Source organism: Sus scrofa, chromosome 5, assembly GCF_054392235.1.
Source record: "Sus scrofa isolate SSC_HxYL_T2T_F1_AM1 chromosome 5, Sscrofa_HxYL_maternal_Yorkshire_Landrace_v2.0, whole genome shotgun sequence".
Taxonomy (NCBI): Eukaryota; Metazoa; Chordata; class Mammalia; order Artiodactyla; family Suidae; genus Sus; species Sus scrofa.
In genome coordinates, this window is record NC_139387.1 from 17065938 (window position 1) to 17090981 (window position 25044).

General features: G+C 56.3%; 2 protein-coding genes across 11 annotated transcripts; one reads left to right on the top strand and one right to left on the bottom strand.

Annotated features, from left to right (window-relative positions):
* Window positions 1-2519: 2519 nt before the first annotated feature.
* On the bottom strand, window positions 2520-24482 carry WNT10B (Wnt family member 10B). Of its 10 annotated transcripts, none has more exons than XM_085024358.1 (9): window positions 24426-24482; window positions 10125-10309; window positions 9268-9367; window positions 8875-9087; window positions 8407-8616; window positions 7373-7493; window positions 6985-7247; window positions 4889-5262; window positions 2520-3720 (listed from the first exon to the last, which is right to left on the bottom strand). In XM_085024358.1, exons 6-9 carry the CDS (start codon window positions 7444-7446, stop codon window positions 3262-3264), a joined length of 1170 nt encoding a protein of 389 aa, XP_084880484.1. In that variant the 5' UTR covers window positions 7447-7493; window positions 8407-8616; window positions 8875-9087; window positions 9268-9367; window positions 10125-10309; window positions 24426-24482; the 3' UTR covers window positions 2520-3261.
* On the top strand, window positions 15752-20145 carry WNT1 (Wnt family member 1). Its single transcript, XM_003126100.6, has 4 exons — window positions 15752-16235; window positions 16966-17219; window positions 17906-18171; window positions 18678-20145. The coding sequence occupies exons 1-4, from the start codon at window positions 16132-16134 to the stop codon at window positions 19164-19166; spliced, it is 1113 nt and encodes a 370-aa protein (XP_003126148.1). The 5' UTR covers window positions 15752-16131; the 3' UTR covers window positions 19167-20145.
* Window positions 24483-25044: the final 562 nt, after the last annotated feature.

Sequence of the window (25044 nt, forward strand, 5' to 3'; positions counted from 1 at the left end):
CTCCTAGAGTGGGCCCTTTGATACCTCCACATGCTTACTCTTTCCATCCCTTTCTCTAGAATCTTCTAGGCACACCCCACCAGATTATGCCCACACACTGATCACCAAAATGAAGGCTTTGCAACGGCCCTTGCTAGTGTCTCAGCAGTACCAGCATTGCCTTGTGGAACTCCAACAGGACGTGACACCTGTCAGTGTTCCTTCTGAAGACCTCAGATCTTCTCAAGGTTGGGTCCCAAGTGTGACGGAAGGATGGAATGGTAACGGTCGAATATGGTTAGCCGTCAGTACCATGGTATTTGAGTCAGAACTGATGAATGGAACCTGGAGAATCTCGAGGCCCTTCTGTCCCTGATTCTTTTGGAGTCTGGAGAGGAAAGTGTCTGTTGCAGCATTACTGGGTGCTTCCCACGGAGCAAACAGGAGCACAGACAGGAGGGGTGCTTCCCAACTGGCAATGAGCCAGCCACCCTCCAGCTTCCCTGCTACTTGAAAGGCTAAGGGGAGAAGAGCTGGGCCAGAGCTGAAGGAAGCCAAGAAGCCTGACTTACAGTTCCTCAGTCTTTCTCCCTCCCTCTGGCTGCCACTGGAGCTCAGTAAAAGCTGAAATTTTAGCCACCCGCTCTGTGGGTTGCACACTCCCACTCCCGTCACTGACCCCAGGCCTGGGCCTGAGCCCAGCGCGTGTGCCGGGAGCAGGGGTGGGGAGGGGGTGTTGGCCTTGCTGACAAAATCCATTTGGAATTTCTCAAGGTTGTGGTTTGGGGCTTAAGTTTGCCACAGAGTGTGTCTGACGAAAGAAGAGAGAAAGCTAGAAAGAGAGAGGGAGCCAGAGAGAGCAGAGAGGAAGGAAATGAGGGGAAAAACTGAGATATTCCTGCTGTGATTTCATTGGGGATTCTCCTACCTCCTCCTGAGTGTGAGAAATTCCCATTCTAGATATTCCTTTTCATTATTCTCTCTCATATCCCTTGTCTCCTCTAGCTGTATCCCTCTCTCTCCCACTAGCTTCTACACACACTGGGCTCAGTCAGAACCTAAGGTCCTGCCTCCATCAAATTGCCAAACCAAGAATTCTCAGTGCACAAGTGAGAATTCAGGACATAAAGTTTTGCCATGAAGTACTGCCCTAATCCAATACTCTTTCCTGTCCTTGCTCTCCTGATGCTACCATTATTTCACCTGATTTTGAGGGTAATTGGGGTAGCAGATATAGCTACTGCCTAGAAGAGTGAGAAGGAGTATTTCTACACCCACACCCACACCAAGGAGATGACCTGATAGGGTCAGCATTTTGCAACTCCATACATATTCTGTTGTTTACAAAGTTCTAAATTTGTGATGCATATGCCTTTTCTGAATTGAAAAATAATTATTTCTTTTCCAAGATCCTAGGCTAGGAATAGAAAGAAATTGGAGTTGAATAGAGGAAACTCTGTTTTCCCTAGTTATGGTTATCTCCTAAAAGATAAATTATTTCACTAAGAGTAAATGCAGGAGAACTCTGAATAAGGACAAAATACATTTGCAAATAATTCAATGGGAGATCATGCTGGTTTTGCTTGTTTTCAGAGCAAAAAGCTCCAGTTTTAGGCACAGGAATTCTTTTTTTTTTTTTTTGTCTTTTCTAGGGCCGCACCCACGGCGTATGGAGGTTCCCAGGCTAGGGGTCTAATTGGAGCTATAGCTGCCAGCCTACACCACAGCCACAGCAATGCAGGATCCAAGCCACATCTGCAACCTACACCACAGCTCATGGCAACGCCAGATCTTTAACCCACTGAGCAAGGCCGGGAATCGAACCCGCAACCTCATGGTTCCTAATCGGATTCGTTAACCACTGCACCACGGCGGGAACTCCAGGAATTCTTTATATGTGTTTCCCATTATCTTCTATCTATCCCCAACTTCTCTGATTTGAGCCAGAGAGAAAAGCACTTGCTCTTTTGGGTCCAGGTTCAATGTTGAGACCTCTTCAGGACCTGAAAACCACAGACTAGAGATGACCTCATGATGTAGGGCAGGGGTCAAAACAGTCTGGTCTTGCAGTCCATTTTTGTGAATTAAGTTTTATTGGAGACATAGCCATGCCTATTTGTTTATGTATGGTCTACAGCTGCTTTTGATCTGCAGCAGCAGAGTTGAGTAATTATGGCAGAGCTGATTAGTTTCGACAAATCCTGAAAGTCTAATGTATCTGCTGGCAAGTCCTTTACAGGAAAAACAAACAAAAAAAAAAGTGAACCTCTGTTTTAGGCAAACACTGGAAGTGAGGCTCAGAGAGAGTAAGTAGGGCCTTTGCTTACATCTCTAGCTCCTCAACTTAAAGTCCCCTCGCCCCACTCCGATTTTTCACACTCAAAGTTGCCAACTAAGTCAACTGAAGACCATTTCAAATCCTTTGTAGAACCAGGTACGATGTTCACAAATAAAGTCATTGACTGTGGGAGGCTAGAAGTCACCTGGAAAAGAAGCCAGGATCAGGATTCCAAGTGCAGGCAGGAATATCACCATCTGCATTCACAGGTCCAGTAACTTAATTTATTTTTGTTACAAAACAAGAACTAAGAACAAGTCTCAGTACAATAAATTATCCATCCCCACCCCTCCTGCCGAAGAAAGAAAAAGAGGCTCAGAGACTCTTAGGTACAGCTCTTCCTTTGGAGGGTCCCCTTTAACATCTGAATGGGGGGGTACAGCTTCCCTAAGGGCCTGTACAGGAAACTTTCTGGGTTTTGGAGTGCCCTGCACTCTGCCCCTTCCCTAAGAAAAACCTCTCTGTCTCCCATTGCTCCCACTACTCTGCAGCCCAGGCTGCAGGAGAGGAGTTTGAAGATAGCAAATCGGAGTGAGTAGTCTCTGTCTGGATACAGGTCTTATGGCTCCACATGAAGCCTGGGGGCTATTTTCCTCAAAGGAAAAGAGTGGTCAAACTCTAGGGACCCCCCCCCAGCCAAAAGGAATATGAAGCAGAGTTAAAGGGACTCCAGGGTTGGGTAGAGAGGGGCCTTACGGTTCAGTTCAGCTTAGTCCATTCAGGTGTGTTAAGGAGCAGAAGAGAGTGACAGCTCCCCTCCAGGTCCTCCTTATTGTCGGGGAGAGGACACAGACTCCCCCTGACCCCCACCATCTCCAAAGCTGTTTCCAGGTCAGGTCAACACTTTGAGCTTCCAGAGGCCAAGATTGACCCGTGGACAGAAGTCAGAGCGAAAGGCTGCAAAGGTGCCCCTCCCTTTCCCCAGCCCTACCGCGGGGCTGACCTCACTTACACACATTGACCCACTCTGTGACCTTGCACTCATCACACAGCACGTAGCAGCACCAGTGGAAGCGGCAATGACAGCGCTCAACTCGTGTCTGCCGCAGCACGTTGTGCCCACGGCCACAGCACAGGCTGCCACAACCATCCAGCAGGCGGCTGGTCTTGTTGCAGGCCCGGCCCCGCGTGCCCGGGGAGCCCACGCTGGGGTCTCGCTCACAGAAGTCGGGAGACTTCTCAAAGTAGACCAGCTCTCCTGAAAGGCGCCGGGGACGAAGGCGGGGTTGGAAGGCTCCGGAGTTACGGTTGTGGGTATCAATGAAGATGGCCCGGCCCAGCCGCTCCCTCAAGGCTGTCCCCACGGCCCGGAACTCCGGGGCTGCCCTCCAGCACGTCTTGAACTGGCAGCTGCCTGACGTGCCATGGCACTTGCATTTCCGCTTCAGATTTTCAGTTACCACCTGGCGCATCAGAGGTGACGGGGAAGGCAGCAAGTGGACCAAGCACGGAGGCACAGGAGACAGGAGGGAACAGAGAGCACAGAGGGACAAACAGAAGCAAGAATGACAATGGAATATCAGAAGAAAAATGGTACTTCAAGACTGGCTAATAGCCTAACTCCCTCATTTTATGGCTGTAGAACTGAAACCAGAGCAGAGCGTAATTTGCCCATCTTCAACCACTAGCTGGTGACAGAGACAGCTGGTAACTAGCAGGCCACAGGACTCAGTTCTAGTTGTCCTGACTCCCAGTCCAGTGCTCTTTCCAGAAGGAGCACTGCTAAACTGAGAAGCCTAGCCCGGAGCACCCCTAAGTTCTATAGGGAAGGCAGCTACTATAATAGCTACTACCATGGAGTTCCCTGGTGGCTTAGTGGGTTAAGGATCTGGCATTGTCGCTTCCATGACGCAGGGCCGATAGGGAACTTCCGCATGCCTCAGTTGCAGCCAAAAAAGAAAAAAAAAAGAAAAGCTGCCATGTAGGAGTTCCCTTCCTGGCTCAGCAGTTAACGAACTCAGCAGTTAACGAACCCAACTAGGATCCATGAGGATGTGAGTTCAATCCTTGGCCTCCCTCAGTGGGTTAAAGATTGGGTGTTGCCATGAGCTGTGGTGTAGGTCACAGATGTGGCTCGGATCCCGAGTCGCTATGGCTGTGGCATAGGCCAGCGGCTACAGCTCCAATTCCACCCCTAGCCTGGGAACCTCCACATGCCGCAGGTACACCCCTAAAAAATAAAAAAATAAATTAAACGGAAAAAAAAAAGCTGCCACGTAATGAAAACCTGCCAAGGACTAGGCACTATGCCGGGTGCTCTATTTGCTGGCACACCCATTTTATTTATGTATTATTTACTTATTTATTTATGATAAGTAGATTTACTGAGAGATTGACAAAGTGTGGGCCGTCTCAGAAGACCTAGCTCATTCTTAACGACATTGTAAAGTAGGTATCATTAAACTTTTCACAGATGCAAAACTGAGGTTAAGTGACTTGCTCTGCTCCAGGCCACCGAGCTGGTGAGTGACAATCACCCACCCCATCTCATCCTTTTACTCTGCTGTGCCTCCCCAAATCTGGCCAGGCCTCAAAAGCTAGGGGGACCCAGGACAAGTCACACACACATACCTGACGCCCCACCCTGTTGTTGTGGATTCGCATTCGTGCCTGGATGTCCCGGGGAGCTTCCCTGGAATCCAAGAAATCCCGAGAGAACTTCTCTCCAAAGTCCATGTCATGGTTACAGCCACCCCATTCCCACGTGTCCTGGGGGCCGGGGCTGGGGCTTGAGCCAGGGCCTGGGCTGGGCAGGGAGTGGGGAAAACTCTTGCCTCGGGACAGTGCCTGCAGCTGTAGCAGTTTGGCCCTCAGCCGATCCTGCTCACCACTGCCCTTCCAGCCGCAGCCGCAGCTCACCAGCTTGCCCAGGCTGCAGGCGGTGGCTACCGCGTGCATGACCCCAGCAGCCAGCATGGAGAAGGAAAAAGCGCTCTCTCGGAAACCTGGGGATGAAAAGGAGGTGATGGTAGGGGAACGCCCTGGAGCCTGGACAGTAAGGAGGTCAAAAGTATTATACAGCCACCCTCCAATTCCAGAAAAGCCTGACTCCCGACCCTGCTGAGTACTTCGGGAGCAAGTTAAAGGAGAAGAAAGGGAACCAAATGCACAGAGCCTCAGTTTCCTCATCTAGGAAGGGAGCGATGGGCTGAGATGATCCCTCTTTAAGTCTGGGATTTCCAGATGTAGATAAAAGAGCTAGTCTAGAGGAAAAGACCCCTGGGGTTGGGAGATGACTAAGAGAGAGAGTCCCTGAGGTCTTTGAAGATGTGTTCACTGAGTTCTACATCTGAAAGCTTTAGAAATCCCCCAGCTCTGCAGGTGGGGTGGAAGCAGAGGCCTTTGGTTTTGCGTTTTGTCTTGTTTTGTTTTGTTGTAATTCAAGATTATTTTAATCAGTCTTTTAACCCACCTACCCAACATCCCAAAAGCGCTGGAGCTGTGCTTCCTCTTTCCAGTTTCTGGTTTTATATTTGCCCGTTACGACTGCCCTTCATGTTTATCCTAACCTGCTATTACTCTATAAAACGCTGGGAGGGAGAGAGAGGTGCGGGTGATTCTCCCTAAGGCCCTCTTAAAATGTTGGCTTCTTTGTTTTGCTTTGGGGGTCACAGAGGCTCAGGATGACAAGTCTTTCCCAGGCTTAGATAGTCATGCTTCTCATTTGGGCATCAAAGCCTTCCCCTACACCAGGCCCTCTGGAGAAGGGGGGCGGTGTCGCTCACTTCCTTTTAGGCAGGGGCTTTCTGGAGCCCTGAGAGGACGAGAGACAGCACCTCCTGAGGGGCCAGGCCTCTCCCATCCCAGGATGCAGGGCTCCTGGCCCAGCCTCCTGATCCCCCAACCCCAGCCCTCCAGGGGTGAAGCTGTTTGCACAAGTCTTGGGAATTCCCCCGCAGATGGCAGCTGCCTATTAACCCCGTAGTCCCCAAAGTATTGCCCCCACCTTTGAGCTGAGCCTGAGATGGGTGTTTATGCCTCTTGGGAGTAAACACAGGCATGGCCTACCAAGAGACAGGGACGCCTCCTAGACCCGGCCCCCAGACAAGCCTCCCCTCCCGGATCCGCAGTGACCTGTTCTCCACCCTTCCAGCCCTTCCTCACCTGCTCAGGTGAGAGCCACCTGGGGCCCCCACAGCACAGAGGAGGGGGATGCTCCCCGGCTTCAAAGCCATCAGGGTCTTTGTTCCCAGCTTCTGCTCCTGGGAACCCCAGTAATTAGGCGAGTAGGTTTAACCCTTAAACGGTTGGGGGCGTCACCCCACCCCCGCTGAGGCTCTGGGGACACCAGCCTGGGCTTGTTCCTTGGAGAGGGAGGGGCAGAAAATTGGGGGAGGGAAGGGGGGCATCTGAAGCTTCCAGGGCTGGGGGCATCTCTTGCTCACAGGTGTAGCCCAGATCGAGCCGAGCCGGGCTGAGGCAGGAAAGGGGGGCCCTGGGGTAGGGGAGCGGGGACTCGGCTGCCTTGCCGGCAGCGCGCAGGTGGAAGGCAGAAGCGCTGGGGCCCCAGACGGGCGGCCAGACCCAGCTCCGCGCGGCTGCGGGGGGAATTCCCGGAGATGCCCCTCCCGGAGTCGCGAGCTCGTCCCTTCCCGCCTCCGCTCGCCTCGGCCTGCCCCCCGCCCCCCAGCCCCGGCGGCGGCGCGGACCCGCCCGCTCAGGCTCACCGCGCTTGAGGATGGCGCTGTGGTGCGGCAGGCGGCCGCCGCCCTCGAGCGCGGAGCAGTTCCAGCGCTGGTCGCGCAGCTGGTGCTGACACTCGTGGACGGCGATGTGCAGGCCCTGAAGCGCAGACGCCGTCACGTCGGGGCTGCGCAGGCACAGGCCTAACTGCCGCTTGCTCAGGCCCGACAGCGTCAAGCAGACGGTGTTGGCGGTCAGCGGCGGCTCGCCGGGCAGCTTCAGGCCCAGAATCTCATTGCTTAGGGCCCTGGGGACGGACGGAGAAGTCATTTCAGGGTCTGGGGTCCAGGCCTCGCGCCCTCTCTGACTCCTCCCGCCCCGACTCTAGCTCTGGGCTTCCTCTCGTGGGCCGGGACACGTGGAACTGCTCACCGACTGCACAACGCCAGGAACAGGAGACCCGCGAGGCCCGAGGGCGGAGGCCGCGGCCCGGGCTCCTTCCGCATGTCGAATCCCGGGCCCGAAGGCCCCGGTTGGGCAGATCGATCAGGGCCTGCGGAACAGGGAGACAAGGAGGGCTCCGGAATAGGGTGGCTTGCATGGGCAACTGAAGGATGCCCAACTTCGGGCTCCTCACTCACCAGGGCCACCCCACCGACCCTTCTCATCCCCACCCCAAGCAAAACAATAAGGATCACCTCTTGATTCCAGAGCACCTGGGCCCTGGAGGAAGAGTCCCGGCCCAGAAGCTGGGACTTATGCCAGTGCCCTGGAGCCTGACCCAGCCAGACACAATGCCAGGCACAGACGCACACTCACCTGCAAAGAGATGCATAGACTCATCAACAGCTCTCCATTACCTTGCCCACCATTCCCTTTCCAAGGGTCCTAAGACTGGCCTCCCCCGGCCCAACACAGCTTCACGAGATCACAGGGCTAAGGGGCAGCATTGGGAGGGGGTCCAGCACCCATAGCCGGTAGGGTGGGGGAGGGTTGCCTCCAGCTGCCCTCCAGGGCCAGCGGCTTCTCTGAAAAGGGAGGAGGTATGGGCTCCCCACCCTGCTCTGCCCTCTTCCATCCCAGCAGGAAGTGAGGGGAAGCTCCAGGTGTGACAAAGGCAGGAAGGGGAGCTAGCTCCCTCCTGAAAGGGACTGTGGCACAAGATGAGTCCCTTTCTTGTCCGCTACCTTTCCTAACTACATGTCTCCCTCCTCCTAGCATAGCCCATCTGGTCCCGACCAGGTTCCCAGTCTCAGTGCCCAGTCCTTTGCTCTCAGTTCAGGGCCCTCCAAATCTGGGGCCACTCCTTTATTTGCTGTGTCCTTCTCTCTGGCAATATCCCTGGTTCTCTCTGCATCTCTGTGCCCCTGTGGGCGGATGCGTGTCTATCTGTCTGACTACCAGTGTGCCTGTCTCGTCCCCGTGCAGCGCCTCCCTGCCTTCCTTGCTCTCCCGGTTCCGATTACCTCCAGCTGCTCTGGCGCGGACTCCGCCACCGGCGCGGTTGGGTCGCCTGGGATCAGGCTGTTCAAACAGTGGGGAGACTGCGTCGGGTTCTGCCCCCTCGGCAGAGCCGCATTCTTCCAGGGCAGGGCCACTCCTCTTCGCCGCTTCCCCAGCGCCGCCGCGGCCGCCGGGAGGAAGGGAGGGAGGAAGGGACGGAGTGATCGAGAAAGCTAGCGAGCGGGCAGGCAAAGAACCGGGGGCTCCGGCTCTACCCGTGCCGAGCTCACCGGCGGCTCTGCCGCGGCTGACAGAGCTGCGGCCCCTCCCCGAGCCCGGGGCATCCCCACCCCCTCGCCTCGCACTTCCCCCCTCCTTGACCCGGGGAGCCCAGCCGCTCCCCCTCCCAGCGTACACACACACCCTCTCCCCCGACGCCTGGGTTCAGGCTTGGCCCCACTCAAGGGGGAGGTGGCCGGCGTTCCACTCACCTGCTCTGGGGTCCCCAAGGCTGCAAGGAGGAGGGTGCAGTGACCCAGACTGGGGAGCCAGGACCCTGGTCCCAAGTGGTCATTTCTCCTGGCTGCAGTTTCCCCACTGATAGCTGGATGGCTGGAAGGTGCCTTCGACAAGATGAAGATGGAGCTGAGAACGGACTTCCGATGCTGGACAGTCAGGCGTAGAGAGCCCTCCGGGAGAGCGCACTGCAGGGCAATGGGAGCCGGCAGGAGTAGCGCCCTTCTGGGTGGTTTGGCTTCCGCCCACTTCCGAACTCTATGCCTGCCCCTTGGGAGGGGTCAGCTCTGGTCTCAGAGTTTGGCCCTGGCAGAAGCTCGGGTAGCCCCAGGGATTTTCAGCCTGCCCTTACGCTTCCCTTGGCTTACAGGCATCCTTGCCAGCAGAGGTCTCCTGCCCTTCTGAGGATCCTGGGTCTGCACTCTGGGTGGCCCATATTGCGGCTCCTGACTCGAAGACTTGCTTCACCTGGAATGAGGAGGGCCTTGGGCACCCGAACTGAGCCCAGCTGCAGGACAGCCCGGGAAAGAGGCTGATCTTGAGTTGTGCAGACAGAGGCAAACCACCTTAGGGAGCTCCAGTGGCAGCGAAGGGGTTAGGCGCCACTGCACTCCTGCCTGACTCACCCTCCCAGCTCTAACCACTGTGGGCTATTTTTGCCAGAGAGGGGCCCCAGGCTTCCCAGCCGCCCCCCCCCCCGCCCCTGCCAGACCGCAACCCAAGGCACGACTGGCCCCGCGCGCCCAAGGCTGGCACGTTGACTCAGAGACAGGCCCCCCAGGGAAGCAGAGCCACGGCGCTGAAACCCACAGCCACAGTCATCTCTTCCTTGGTAATGGCCATGCAGCTCTGCTGGGCAGCCGGCCTCCCGCGTGTGTGGCTGCAGGTCCTGCCCCGTGCTGCAGGGGGCACTGCAGTCTAGAGGGCAAAGCCATCTGAGAGAGATTAGTAACTTTCATCTGTTTATTTGAAAGGGATATTTATCCATCGCCTTAATGTGCCAGGCCTCAAGCAGGCTGGGGAGGTGATAGGGCCATGGCTCCTGACACTGGACAGCTTCCCCACATCTAGGGGAGAGAGGAGTGGAAGAAGGAATCCTAAAGCTCCTGTCCTTCCTTCCTGTTTTGGGACCCAGAAGCAGACCAAGTGTGGCTTTTGAGGCCACCAGGATCTGCACCCAATCTCAGTAGCTTTTGTCCTGACACCTGGATTCAGAGATTCTCACCAGTGTCCTTGTCCTTCTCCCTGCATATCAGCCTGGGACTTTTCATAGGTCCCTGGAGGAGGGGGAAGAGGTTTCCTAGGCCCCTCTTCTCCCACGGGGCCCTCTTGGACATGTGTACTTCCTCATGTGTCTTCGAGGTCTCCCTCAGGTCTCAGATTGTTCCTTCTGATTCTACCCTTGTCAGGCTGCAATATAGTCAGGTGTCAAGGAAGGGCCAGGGTCAGAACTACTATCACCACAGATTCCAACTTCCTAGTGACCCCAGAGCTCTCCAAGCTGGCCCGACCCAAACCCAAGGGCCCCATACCCCTGTTCCCTCTCCCTGAAGAAGCCCGACTCTGAGACAGGAGGCCACAGGCAGGCAGACTGGGTGGCCTGAGCTGGCCCCCAGTGCCCTCAGCCCGACCGGCTGGACTTGAGCGCTGACCCACAGGCGGCTGGAGGGTGGTGGGGCAGGCGGGGCCTGGAGAGGGCTGCGGGTACACACCCATTGCCTAATACCCCAAGCACGCGGCCAGCTCCAGGAAAGGGGAGGGGCGGGAACCAGAGAGACCTTGACAAGGGTTGGGGCCGTGACAGCAGGGGGAAAGTGAGGGGCTGTCATTACTTCAGGGAGGGGATGGGAGCAAGCTGGTCCCCCTTCCCCCTCAACGGGAAGAGTAGGGGCTACCTTCCCATGATGAGGATGCAGGGTGTAGGGAGAGCAATCTGAGAGGAACACTGGGGCCCCATAGGGTGGGGGTCAAAGAAAAGAGTGGGGGCCCCTGGAGATTGGGGGATCAAGCAACTGAGGCGGAGGCTAAAGCTGAGTGCAGCCTCGAGAACCTCCTCCCCCTCCTCCCCCTGTGTTTGCCTTGGCCCGGGGTCCCGGGTGACTCATCTATTGCTGAGCCGCTGATAGGGGCGGCCAGGCCCGGGGAACCCAAATTATAGGCCCTGGAGGGATGGATGCGCCCGCGGCGGCGGTGAGCTCAGCTGCCGCTGCCCACCCTCCGCCTCTCACGCCTTCTGCTGCAGCACCACAGGCCACCACCCGGAGGCACCAAAGAGCTCGCGGCCCGACTCCGATGCTCTCAGGAACCCCCCCACATTCAGCAGTTGGCCCCAACAAATCTGTGGGATTATCCACAGCAGAACTTTGCTCCTTTCTCTACCAGAGGCTGACGCCGTCCAAGCCTAAGGAGGTAGTGCCACCTGCTGGTGCTTCAAAGGAAGGTAGGCTACTCGGCCCACAAACTCTCAGCCCCGGTTCCCCTGACTCCTCCGCAGACCCCATCAAGGTAAAGCCTCTTTCCCCTCTGACAGCTCTCTCTCCTATTCCTATTTCAAGGGGGGTGGTTTGCTACTGATTTTCTACTTTAATCCTTTAAAGTTATCCATGGTCAAAAGTGATAGAAAAATCAAGCAGGGTAAAGAGAGCTAGGTGGTGAACTTCCATTTTCCATAGGGGGAGGAAAAGGGATGCGAAGGAGCAAACCCATGGCGATAGCCAAGGAAGGGCATTCCAGAAGATGGAAAAGCAGGTGCAAAGATCCTGAGACGTACACTCGGTACATTCAAGGAGTTAGCAAGGAGGCCAGTGTGGCTGGAGCGAGAGACCCAAGGAGGAGAGAGTGGCAGGCAACAGAGGTCACAGGGGGAGCAGGGTCAGATTATATAGGGCCTTGTAGGCAACATCTTCATTTTGCATGAGACAGGGAATCACTGGAAAATTCTGAGAATAAAATAAAATGATCTGACTTTGTTTTAGAAAGATGGCCTCTGTGTGGAAAACAGACTACAGGAGGGCAAGGATGCAGGCAGGGAGAGCCATTAGGAGGCTACTGCAGTAGTAGGGGAGAGAGGTGATGGTGACTCTGACCAGGGTTGTACAAGTGGAATGGTAAGAAGGGATCAGATTCTACGTATATTTTGAAAACATAGGGCAGGATTTTCAAAACTGACATAGCATAGGAGTTCCCATTGTGGGAACCCGACTAGTGTCCATGAGCATGTAGCTTCGATCCATGGCCTTGCTCAGTGGGTTAAGGATCCAGCATTGCCATGAGCTGTGGTGTACATCACAGATGCAGCTTGGATCTGATGTGGCTGTGGCTGTGGTGGAGGCCGGCAGCTGCAGCTCCGATTTGACCCCTTGCCTGGGAGCTTCCATATGCCACAGGCGAGGGCCTAAAAAAGAAAAAAAAAACTGACATGGAGTAAAAGAAAACAGATGAGTCAAGGATGGCTCTAAGATTCTTGTCCTAAGCAAATGAAAGGATGGAATTGCCATTTACCGAGATGGAGATGACTGGAAAAAAAGATCAAGTGCAAGGGAAGAATGAGGAGCTCGGTTTTGGACATGGTACATTTTGAGATGTTTATTCAAGTATTAGATGTGCAAGTCCAGGGTTCAGGGCCAGAGAAAGGGTTAGGGAGCATGAGACCAGATAGTTCACCAAAGGAATGAATGTAGACTGTGAAGAAGCCCCGGAATGAACTGGGGTGCATGCCAATGAGTCATGTCGAAATTGTGTACAAAGGTGGAGCCAGATAAAAACACTGAGGAGGTGAGCAGCCAGGGAGGTAGGAATGGCGTTCCAGAAATCCAGTAAGAACACTCCAAGGAGGGCATGTTCAACTTCGTCTGCTGTTTCTAAAACGTTTGTTAGAATGAGAACTGAGGAGTTCCCATCGGTTTGTTAGAATGAGAACTGAGGAGTTCCCATCGTGGCGCAGTGGTCAACGAATCCGACTAGGAACCATGAGGTTGCGGGTTCGGTCCCTGCCCTTGCTCAGTGGGTTAACGATCCAGCGTTGCCGTGAGCTGTGGTGTAGGTTGCAGACGCGGCTCGGATCCCGCATTGCTGTGGCTCTGGCGTAGGCCAGTGGCTACAGCTCCGATTCGACCCCTAGCCTGGGAACCTCCATATGCCGCGGGAGCGGCCCAAAGAAATAGCAAAAAGACAAAAAAAAAAAAAAAAAAAAGAATGAGAACTGAGATTTGACTGCAGAGTGAAAGATAGGTCATGGATGACTGTGATAAGGAGATGTAGTAGCTTTAAAGTTGTGATGAGGGCGGTGTAAAGAGAATAAAAAAACAAAACTGGCACTGGTGATTAATCCAACCCTCTTGAATTTGCAGTAAAAGACAGAAGAGAAATGGGGCAATCTTGCCTGATAATATGAATTCAAAGAGAGTTTTTGGGGGGGTTTCCGATGGGAGACATTCCAGCAGATTTGCATGCAGAGGGGAATAGTCCAGTAGAGGAGTAAACTGATGATGCAGGAAAGAAAGAGAGAACAACTGACTGATACAGTGACGATTTGATCCGGATAGACATTTGGGCCAAGTCATACAGACTGCGACCAGTCCTAGAGCCCTCCCACTCCTCCACACTATTCCTGGTGGGTGGAATGGTGGAACAAAGGAAACTGAATCCTTCTTTCCTCTCTTCCTACCTCTGCTTGTCACCAGTGGCCACAGGCGGTACTGCCCTGACTTACTGCCCAACTCGCTCTGCCATGGGATTTTATCAACCCATCAAACCAAAAGATGTGACCAAGGGCCACAGTGGGAAGAAACTCCTAAGGGACAAAGGACAAACTGTCCATGGCATACTGTCTGTTTGCTTGAGTCATCCATACTGGGTGGCCTCTGCAGAGACTGCTGGCTTTTGGCCACGTGGAGGATGCTGGGCCAGTATACCTTGTCCCTCAGGGTCAACTCCCTGGAGGAGGGGCCAGGTACACTGGATGGGGCAAAGGCTCTGGGAAAGATATTCCCTCAAAAATAACCTCCATCAGGCTTCATTTGGGTTAATATGCATCTCATTTAAAATTCAAGTGCCTCAGGAAGATTAATGAAAGTTATCAGGCATTTATTCCTCAGAGAGATTTCCTTGCATTGGAGGGGAGGCCTGGTCACTTCTGGGACTGGAACTCTTTAGGATCTGGCCTGGGTACATTACTCAGTCAAAAAGCATCCTAGGGAGTTCCCTGGTGATCTAGCGGTTGGAACTCGGTGCTTTCACCGCCATGGCCCAGGTTCGACCCCTGGTCTGGGAACTGAGATTCCCACATCAAGGCCACAGCCAAAAAAAACCCCCAAAAAGCAAAACAAACAAACCAAAGCAAAACAAAACCACATCCTAAAGGCAGGAGAGAGGATTGAAAAAGAAGGCAGGGAGATCCTAAAGACCATTATCAATTTCAGGCGGCGCCCTCAGCCTCCTACTGCTGCACACTTACAAGCAGCAAGTAAGACAGAAAGAGCATGGGCTTTGAGTCAGAACAGTCTGGGTTTTAACCTGACTCCACCATTTATTCACTTATTAGCTGTGTGGCCCTTGGACAACCATCTAATCCAGTTTTTCCTCTGTAACATGGAGAAGGGGGTGAGACGTAAAGGAGAGCATCCTCCTTCTAGGGTCCACCTGCTTATGATGGTGGGGCAGGATAACCGGGCTGGCAGTGCCCCCTATGCCCCACAAAGGGAACAGCAGCCACTTTTTCAAAAGGAGGCCAAGGTGGCCTTGAAGCTGGGAACAGAAAGGTGTACAGAGGGCGAGATGCTCACAGGTGATCTAGGTATCTCAGCCTGGTGGCAGTGAAGAGAGACAGAGTCTGGGGGGAGAAGACAGAAACTTGGCAGGAAAATTGAAAAAGCAGCAGTCACTTGGAGGTACAAGGTCTCCATTCTGGGTTCAGTTTAGCCTGCAGCCCTGCTCTTCCCAGCCCGTCCATATGCACACCTGACTTCTCCTCCACTGTCCTTCATCTCTGAGCCCAGTCCTCAGAGACTCCCCCACTCCAGGCCTCATCCATCTAGGGACCGCCTTGGCTACAGGCTTAGCCCCCATCCAGCAGTGACACACAGGTTGACACACACCACAGGATGACACACCATAGGATGACGCAAGATACACAGGGTGACAGTGACACACATATACATATTTAATCTCCGACTTACCCACCCATCCACTCATCTCCACACACAATTCCAGACCTTCTGACCTGAGCTAAAGTCCAAGATTCTTGGGAAAGGTTCCTAACACCCTTCCTCAGAATGGGGAGTTTTTGTATATGAAGACACACACGAGTGTGTGCCCTCAGAACACACTCACGCACATACTTACACGCACACACACACAGACAGCCCCTTGTGCACTCCTTCTGGCCCATAAGCAGAAACTGCAGCTGCCTCAGGTCTCTCTCCAAGGTCGGGCTCTGTTTGGTCGGTTTCCCCCCACCCCACCCCCCACCCCCGCAACCCACCCCTGGGGTTTCCCTGACCGCAGCCCCACCCCCACCCCCAGTCTCCCCCTTTTCCTTCCCTGCCCAGCCGTCGAGGTTCCTGGGCGGGGAGGCTCCTGTGCCCCAGAACCACAGCTTTCCTTCTTCCACTCACAATGGGGGAGAGAAGGGACGCCGGCGGGGCCCGGGGTGACGTCGAGGACACAGCCCCGCGGCCGGGCAGCGAAGCGGGTGGTAGTTTGTACCCGCAGCACATTGTCGCCGCGCCCCCTGGTGGACGCTGGTCCCCGACGGGCTCCAGACGCGGAGAGGAGTGAGGCAGGCGCGCGCGTGGGAGGGCGTCCCAAGGGGAGGGGTCGGCGGCCAGTGCAGGCCCGGAGGCGGGAGCCACTGGGCAGGGGGCGGGGGTGAGCCCCGACGGCCAGCCCTTCAGCTCTCGGCTCAGACGGGCGGGAGCCACGGCCCCGCTCGCTGCCCATTGTCTGCGCCCCTGACCGGTGCGCCCTGGTGCCACAGTGCGGCCCGGCGGGGCAGCCTCCTATCGTCACTCCAGCCAGAGCCGCAACTATAAGAGGCGGTGCCGCTCGCCGTGGCTGCCTCAGCCCACCAGCTGGGACCGCGAGCCATGCAGCCCGTCGCCCGCCCCCAGGGCTGTTAGAGCCAGACTGCGAACTCTCGCCACTGCCGCCACCGCCGCGTCCTGTCCCACCGCCACGGGCAGCAGCCAAAGCCGCCCCAACTGCAGCACAGAGCGGGCAAGGCCGGGCAGGCCATGGGGCACTGGGCGCTGCTGCCTGGCTGGGTTTCTGCTACGCTGTTGCTGGCGCTGGCCGCTCTGCCTGCAGCCCTGGCCGCCAACAGCAGTGGCCGATGGTGGTAAGTGAGCTGGTGCGGGGTCGCCACTTGTCTCGGGGCACAGAGCCAGGGGCCAGCCCCATTCAGCTCCCACGCTCTGGGATCCGTCCGCAGACAGGCTCCCTCCAGCGCTCTGACTTCCCTTGAAGACACCGAGGGGCGCTCTGGAGCGCAGCTGCTCCAGAGAACCCAGCTCTGCCTAAATGGGGTGAATGGTTCGCCCGGTAGCACACGGTATTCCAGGCAGGGAGCCCACCCCCATCTAGCACCGCCCTTCTTCCATGAGCCCAAAACCAAGCCTCACGGCGGTGGTCACACCACAGGTTTCCCAGCCTTGGGAAGAGAAGGGGCAGGCATGAGCTCAGAAATGAGCCAAGAGGGTGGAACTCCCAGGCATTTCACGCCTTGGGTGGGCATGGACAGCAGGCCAGGATTTCCTCTGCCAGGCTGCCCAGAAGCAGGCTCTGAGAGCCAAGGTGAACATCTAGTCTCCCGGTTCCCCTGTTCCTCCGCTGTCCAGCCCCCAGGGAGCAGGGCGCCAAGCAGCCCTAAGACTCCTGGCAGCACCAGTCTGGGCGCCCAGTCCCTTCAAACTAGTGAGCCGGGGAGTGCAGAGTCATTACCTTAGTATTGATCTTCCACCGCTCTCGTCGGCAAATAGCCCCAGGAAGAGGACAGAGTAGGCGTGACCTTTCTGGTTAGGGTGCAGGTCCCCTTCCAGAGCTTGCGCTCCTATCATGCGTCTCACCAGGGGCATCGTGAACGTAGCCTCCTCAACGAACCTACTAACCGATTCCAAGAGTCTGCAACTGGTACTCGAGCCCAGCCTGCAGCTGCTGAGCCGCAAACAGCGGCGGCTGATCCGCCAGAACCCGGGGATCCTGCACAGTGTGAGCGGTGGGCTGCAGAGCGCTGTGCGAGAGTGCAAGTGGCAGTTCCGGAACCGCCGCTGGAATTGTCCCACGGCTTCAGGGCCCCACCTCTTCGGCAAGATCGTCAACCGAGGTGGGTACCCAGGAAGGCAACGCTTCCGGAACCAGAGGAACGCGGGGTCACCCCCAGGGCATGGGCGGGCAAGTGCAGGGAAGATGTCCGGGGAGCCTGCAGGGTCATAAGATCAGCCCTCCAAGAGCTTCATGACAACGCTAGCTCTGGGCCAAGGCTCCTTCTACCGGGCGCTTCCAAGCCGTGCACCGCGGGCACGAAGCTTACTTTTCTAAGCCACTGCCCCAGAAAAACGGAGTTCTGAGTCGTGGACTCCGCTAGCCACCGCTTTCCCCCAGCCCCTCTCAAAGGCGCCTGGGAAGCTGCTCTCTGCGGACGTGGGTCTTGCCTCCAGCCTAGCTTGCATCGCTGACGTGGGCCGAAAGTTTGGGTTGCGGAGAAGTCTTGGCGGTGCAGAACTCTTTCGCTCCCCTCTTTTTGCTTTTTCCTCTGGACCTGCCCCATTTCCACCTAGGAGCCAAAATGCGCCCTGAGTCTCAGTAACGCGGGAATTACCAGCGTGGACGTGGTTGCGTGCTCACGCACGTGCTTTCTCTGTGAGACCAGTTTACCCCACAGCTCAGGCGTCGGGCTCTCAGGACCCTAAGGAGTCCAGGGCGTGGGACTCAAGGGTCCCAAGCCTTCCAGTCAAGGTGCGGACTCTACCCTGCGTGTCCCCTTGCTGATCCCGCTCCCTTCCCCAACAGGCTGTCGGGAAACAGCATTTATCTTCGCCATCACCTCGGCCGGGGTCACCCATTCGGTGGCGCGCTCCTGCTCCGAGGGCTCCATCGAGTCCTGCACATGCGACTATAGGCGGCGCGGCCCTGGGGGCCCCGACTGGCACTGGGGGGGCTGCAGTGACAACATCGACTTCGGCCGCCTCTTTGGCCGGGAGTTTGTGGATTCCGGGGAGAAGGGGCGGGACCTGCGCTTCCTCATGAACCTTCACAACAACGAGGCAGGCCGCACGGTGAGCGGGATTCAGGGTCTGTCTCCGCATCCGCAGCGGAGAAGCAGGGATCTTGGAGTCCCTGCACAGAGGCTAACCTCGAACTTGGGAAGTTACGGTGGGTGATACGGCCAGGACTTAGGGTAAGGAAGCAGACGAGGGCACGGTGGGGGCGGAGCGGGGAGTAGAAGCAGAGGCTTGGAAGGACGCCAGAGAATGGAAGCGACAGTGACTGAGAGCGAAGAGGTTGGGAGTCACGCAACCCTTTGACTGTACTGCTTACAGCTCCTCCATTGTACAGGCTCCTCCACCGTACAGGAGGCAGAGCAGATTCTCCGGGTGGAGCAGAATTGGGCCTGATGTCCAAATCTCTGTGGGACGTTTCCCCGCTTCCCTTGCTCTGAGCTCGGCTAGGCCTGGGCCTTTGCTGAGGTCCCGACGATGTCCGGGAGGGGGCGGTATCCGGGAAGGTGGCTCTGGCTCTGACGGTGCCCCAAGACACCCTTTCTTCCCGTTTTTTCCTCCAGACCGTGTTCTCCGAGATGCGCCAGGAGTGCAAGTGCCACGGTATGTCCGGTTCGTGCACTGTGCGCACGTGCTGGATGCGGCTGCCCACGCTGCGCGCCGTCGGCGACGTGCTGCGCGACCGCTTCGACGGTGCCTCGCGCGTCCTCTACGGCAACCGCGGCAGCAACCGCGCCTCGCGAGCGGAACTGCTGCGCCTTGAGCCCGAGGACCCAGCGCACAAGCCTCCCTCCCCCCACGACCTTGTCTACTTCGAGAAATCGCCCAACTTCTGCACATACAGCGGGCGCCTGGGTACAGCGGGCACGGCGGGGCGCGCCTGCAACAGCTCGTCGCCCGCGCTGGACGGCTGCGAGCTGCTCTGCTGTGGCCGGGGCCACCGCACGCGCACGCAGCGCGTCACCGAGCGCTGCAACTGCACCTTCCACTGGTGCTGCCACGTCAGCTGCCGCAACTGCACGCACACGCGCGTACTGCACGAGTGCCTGTGAGGCGCTGCGCGGACTCGCCTTAGGAGCATTCTCCTCAAGCCCACCCCCAAACAGGTTCGCTGGCACATAAGACCTGGATCCGCACCCACCCAGTCGCTCCAGCCACACTCCGCGATTCCTATGTATCCGATCATTTCTCTCCCACCTCCTCCTACCTGGGGACTCCTGAAACCACTTGCCTGGGGCGGCATGAACCCTCTAGCCATCCTGATTGACCTGCCCCCGGACCTACCTCCCTCCCTCTCCGCGGGAGACCCCTTGTTGCACTGCCCCCCCCTACTTGGCCAGGAGGTGAGAGAAGGATTCGTCCCCTCCCCCATCAGAGTCAGCTCCTGACGTGTGGCTCTGCCTCCTCCAACGCGCCTCCTCCCTGCCTCTCCCTCTCCTTTACCGCCTGTTTTCTCCTGGTCCCCACATGCCCGTCCCATTCTCCTGCCAAGGGTGCAGACCCTAAACACACACCTGGGCATCAGGGCCTTTCTCCTCCCCACCTACAGCTGAATGGGGAGGTGCCAGGGCGAAAGAGCAGCTGTGGTGATGTGGAAAATGAGGTTGGGGGACCCAGCAGAAACATCCCCATTCTCCCAGCCTCTGTCGTGGAGCCACTGAACAGCTGCGAGCCTTGCCTCCCTCAGCCACCTCCTACCCCTTCCTGTCCTGCCTCCTCATCAGTGTGTAAATAATTTGCACTGAAACGTGGATACAAAGCCACGAGTTTGGTTGTTGTAAATAAAACTATTTATTGTGCTGGGTTCCAGCCTGGTTTGCAGAGACCACTCCCGCCCCAACCCAGTCCCTCTCCATTCTTCTCTCCTTTCGCCTCCAGCCTTTTCTGACCCCTCCCAATTTCTCCCCAATTTCTCCAAGATGCCTTTGCCTACCGGAATCAGTATTTCCTTCCACTGTAGCTATTAGTGGCTTCTCGCCCCCACCAATATAGTATCTTCCTCTGCAGAATAAAATCTCTATTTTTATCAGTGACTTGGTGGCTTTTCCTTGAATCCAGAACACACTATTGCTTACCTACTTTAAACAAATAGGATACAGAGTCCCTGGAAGAGGACTCCGAGAGTCTGTCCCATGGATGAGCCTAATGATGCCACTGGGGATCCAGGTCTCCAGAAGAACTCGGTCAGGAGCCAAAAGACCCCTCGAGGTTCTCCTTCCTATTTGAACACCCACTGGTTGTGTGAGATCGGGCAGGTCCATAACTGCCTCGGTTTCTTCCCTTGCTAAGTGGGAATTAATAAATAAGCAAACTTGGAACCTGCCTTTCCTATGTAGAAGAGTTGTTGTGAAAATTGCTACAACTGAGTGATAGCTATGATGGCGGTCTGAAAAGAAACCAAAGAAGAAAGAGAAACCCAAACAGAAAGGATGCTGCTGTTCCTGGGGTGGAGCTTTCGGTCCCTAAAGCCTCTCTGGGCCAGCCGTGGTCAGGGTGCTGGGCAATGGGGAAGCCACTCCCTTCCCCAAGACAAGGCTATGCCTTATTAGGACCCCAGCTTCCAAACCTTGGGCTCAGTGGGATCCAGGTAACAGTTAGTGGGCTCTATTCCTGGACCCAAAAGCTTAGAAACAATGATGGGGGAGAAGGAGCAGAAGCATTTGAATCCAAATAGAGGCTGGACTTAAACCCATGTAACCAAAAGGAAACCCAGGTGTGGTCCATAACCAAGTCTTTAAGCTAGCCATTCCCACACAGAGCCAGAGCGAGGATTCTGTTATACTCACAACACCGATACGATGATACCTCTGTGTTCACAGGGGAGAACTAATCCTGCCGACAGCCCTAAACCTACCTCTAACTCTAATCCTCTCCCTCGGTCTAGGTCTAACCTTAGCTTTCACCTAACTTCAGACAAACCCTAACCCCTTGCTAAGCTCTCATGCCTGTCCCTAATCCTAACACTCTCCCCCCGGGGGGGGGGGGGGGGAGGACCCGAAGAGCAGGAGGAGCTAGGAAGCACCTCCCCACCCTTGCCCCAGGGTAGCAACTGACCCCAGCCTACAGGAGAATCTCCCCCCTCCCCAAGACCATTTTGCTGTTGTTGCGGCCTCCTACCTCTCCCCGGATGCGTGAACTCTGACCCCCGTTGGCCTTTGGGAAATGTGTGGGGGTAGGGGAGTGGAGCCAGGAGCAGCTGAACTCTGCAGCAACATCCCTTTCCCTGTCTCTCCATCCAACAAGCTAGCACCAGCTCAGCTCTGATGGGCAGCTGAGGGGGAGGAAGAGAAATCTTATTGATCTTGGGTAGAAGGCCCTGGGTTTCTGGCAAAGAACGCCCTTGCAAAGAAGGTCCAGTCTATAAACTAACGAGTTATTAGATTCCCCCAGCTCCCACTGCAAGAAGTTAATGGGCCACCAGAGGCAGGAGACAGAGTTTGGGCCTCTGCTGTAAAATACCCAGTTTCTGGGAGAAGCAGGAGGGTGGGGAGTCGAAGGGTTGGAAGCTATACCCAACCATTCTCACCTAAATGTCCCCAACCACTCTTGCCTAACTGTCCCCGACCACTCTCGCCTAACTCCTAACCCTAAGAACTAGAATCAATATCTGCTCTCTGGCCTGCAAGCTGGAGGGCTCAGGGCTGAGCTGACACAGGAGCCGGGAGAAGAGGAGCCATGAATCCTGTTCTGATTCAAAAAATCTGGTGCTGTCTCAGCCTCAGTTGCTTTGTGATTGGTCCTTCATTTTCTTCTGGAAGGTGATGAGGTTCAGATGAGATCCTGCACATTAAACCCCGGGTCGTCTGAACACTTGCTGACACCTCTTCTGTGCCAGGGATGTGCCAGATGCTGGGGATACAGTGATACGGGAGCCCCGGAGCCTGCTTGGGGAAGTTGACAGTCTGGCCAGGGAATCAAGCATATCAACAGACATTGTCAGGATAATGGGGGCCGTGCAGCAAAGGCTCAGTGAAGTGTAAAGCCCTCGGCACCTGCAGGAGGTTTAAGGCCAGAAGCCTATACTCAAGTCCTCAGCATGGAGGCCCTTTTCTTCCAAGCACTGGGACTTCAGGGGAGGGGGTAGGAAGGGCAAAATGGGGCTGGGCCCTCAAGGGGGCACGCAGTAAGAAAAAAATGGGGATTTACAAAGCGCTAAGTAAGTGTTAACTTTTATTGTCTTTGTGTGTGTGTGTGTGTGTGTGTTTAGGGCCTGCACCCGCAGCTTATGGAATTTCCCAGGCTAGGGGTCAAATCGAACCTGCAGCCACCAGCCTACACCACAGCCACAGCCACAGCAGCGTGGGATCTGAGCTGCATCTGTGACCTAACTACACTGCTTGTAGCAACACTGGATCCTTTACCTGCTGAGCAGGGCCAGGGATGGAACCCACACCCTCATGGATGCTAGTCAGGTTTCGTTATCATTGTGCCACCACGGAAACTCGGGTGCTAATTATTTATTATGATCATCTGTGCCATCCTCACACTGGGCAAGTAAATCCTGGGCAGAAAAGCAGCCGGGGCTGGAGAGAGGCCTCACAAAGGTCCCAGGGCCCAGAGTGAACTTGGGGGGGTGGCCATAGGCTGGTGCTATCAGGAATGGACCTGATGCCCCAGCGCTGCCCTATCCACCCTGTCCATCTTCCTGCCCACCTTGATCTTCAGGTGGGACCTGAGACTATCAGGGACCCCAGACACACGGTTGGCTTCAATGAGGGAGGGAGACACTAGTCCCGAAATATCCTGGGGGGGAACGGAAAATCTGAGAGGACTGAACCTGCACTGTCCCCGGGGGGCCAGCAAGCCGGCACCACACACACCCTGCCACACGCACCCTGGAAAAACCCTGTCAGTGGGGCTGCAAATACCCCAGGGTCTAGCACCCCCACCCCCCACCCCCCCACCTCAGGCTGGCTCAGTCCTCCTCTCCAGGCCAGAGGGAGAAAAATAACAAAATGAGGAGAAAATAAGCTGTTTGGCTGTGGTGTGAGCAGGAATATCCATGCAGAGCTGCCCACCACTCAGCCTTACTCACTCTTTCCACACCCGGCCGGGGCGCCCAGCATGAGACAGACCACCCTCCTGCCCCCTCCCCCGTCTGGGCTAAAAGCAGACGCTGGTGAGCGAGCAGCAGGTTATAAATATGCCCAGGGAACTGCCGCCAACTCGCTCCCTTGTCATCCCCTGGGAGGGGATAGGGTGGGGTGGCTCCTAGGGAGGAGCCAGGGCTGCCCTGTTCCCTGGGGCCCGGGAGGAAGTGGGGCTTCCAAGAGACTACTGCTTTTTTTTTTTTTTTTTTTTTTTGTCGTTTGCCCTTTGCAAAGGGCAGGAGCCACCGGCACCTGATTGTTCCTGGACCTTTGCTCATCTGCTCAGAGGCGGGGTTCCCATCCTCCCTGGGCCATGGCTAGAAGCTCAGAATGAAAGGGCCCAGGTCCACTTGCTCTGTGTCATGGTGCAGCCCAGCGCCACTTCTCCTCCTCCAGACACTCATTCACTCAACAGATTATTAACTGAGGGCCTGCGTGAATGCCAGGCCCTGTGCACAAGCTTCTCTGCCTGTACCGGACTATGCACGCGTGCGTGTGTTTGTGTGTCCGTGCACAGCAGCCCCTACCCCCATCACTCCCACCAGCTCCAGCTCCACCAATGGACTTCTTGGCGTTAATCTGGCAGCCTCATCAGGAAGGGCAAAGCTTCAGGCCCCTGGTTCTGCCTCAGAGTAGGTAGGGGTGGGGTGGGGAGGGGGCACACTGAGAACGGGCCCTAACATTCCTGTGCCCACCACCTCCCTGATAAGTGAGCGAATGAGGGGGTCCTTTCTCTCCCTGCTGCCCAAGCATCCTACCAATGCAGGTGCCATGCACGGAAGAAAGAGCTACTCTGTGGGATGCTGGGGGCACCTACTCAGGCTGCCAGAGCCTCCTGCCTGCCAGCCACTTGCCAGGTAGGCACGAAGCTGGGCAAGAGGGGGCAGTGCCACCCTGGGAAGCGCCCAGCTCTCCTCCCCCAGAGCTGAACCCCTCCCTTCCCTCTCCTCCCTATTAATCCTCGGAAGTGAAGGGGCCGTCCCTGGCGGCCCCTCAGCCCTATTGTGGCCCCTCGCCCTCCTCGGCTGGCGTCTAATTAACTCCTCCTGCCCCGGGTTTTGTGCGCCCCCCTTACCCCACCTTGTCGGCCCCGCCCCTCCGCTCGGCCCGCTCCCCCCCACGGACATTCCAGCCCGGCCGGGCTGGTGTGCCAGGGCAACCAGGGCCGGACCGGGGCCTAATCCCCCCGCCGCCCGGCCCGGCTAGGGGAGCCCCACTCACCTCCCCGCTCTCTGGGGGCTGCCCGGCTCTGCTGTGGCGGAGACACACAATCGGGACAAAGGCGCAGCCCCCAGGAGGCTAACTCAGCCTTCACGCCCAGGTTGTGCGGCATTTGGGGAGTTTAATGAATTGTCCATCACGCCTTTCAGGGCCCGCCCGTCAGCCTGGATTAATCTTCGGAGCCCTGGTGGGGTAGGAGACACTAAGCCTGTATTTATTACTCTCCCATTGTCACTAATTGAGGTAATTATCTGTGACTCTGGCCTGGCCAACAATGCGGCATTCACTCTCCCGGGACCTCGATGGGCCTGGCTCCCACTCTCAGCACCAACCCTCCCTCCTCTCCTCTCCCAAACCCGCCAAGGGCTAAGTTGAGCACTAGAGCATGATGGGAAAGAGGACAATGTCCCATAATGCTCCACCTCCCAACCAGTAAGGAGTTGCCTGCGGCTAGAAGATGGCCTGGTCCCTCCAAAGCAGGCGAGAAAAGAAGGCAGATTTGGCTGGCAGAGCCCTCCAGCCACAGACGGGCATGTTTCTGAGGTCTTTGGTTTTCTGGACTCTCCAACTCCTCATCTCTGGATTGGTGGAACCAGAGTCTCACAGGGCCCTTCTGTCC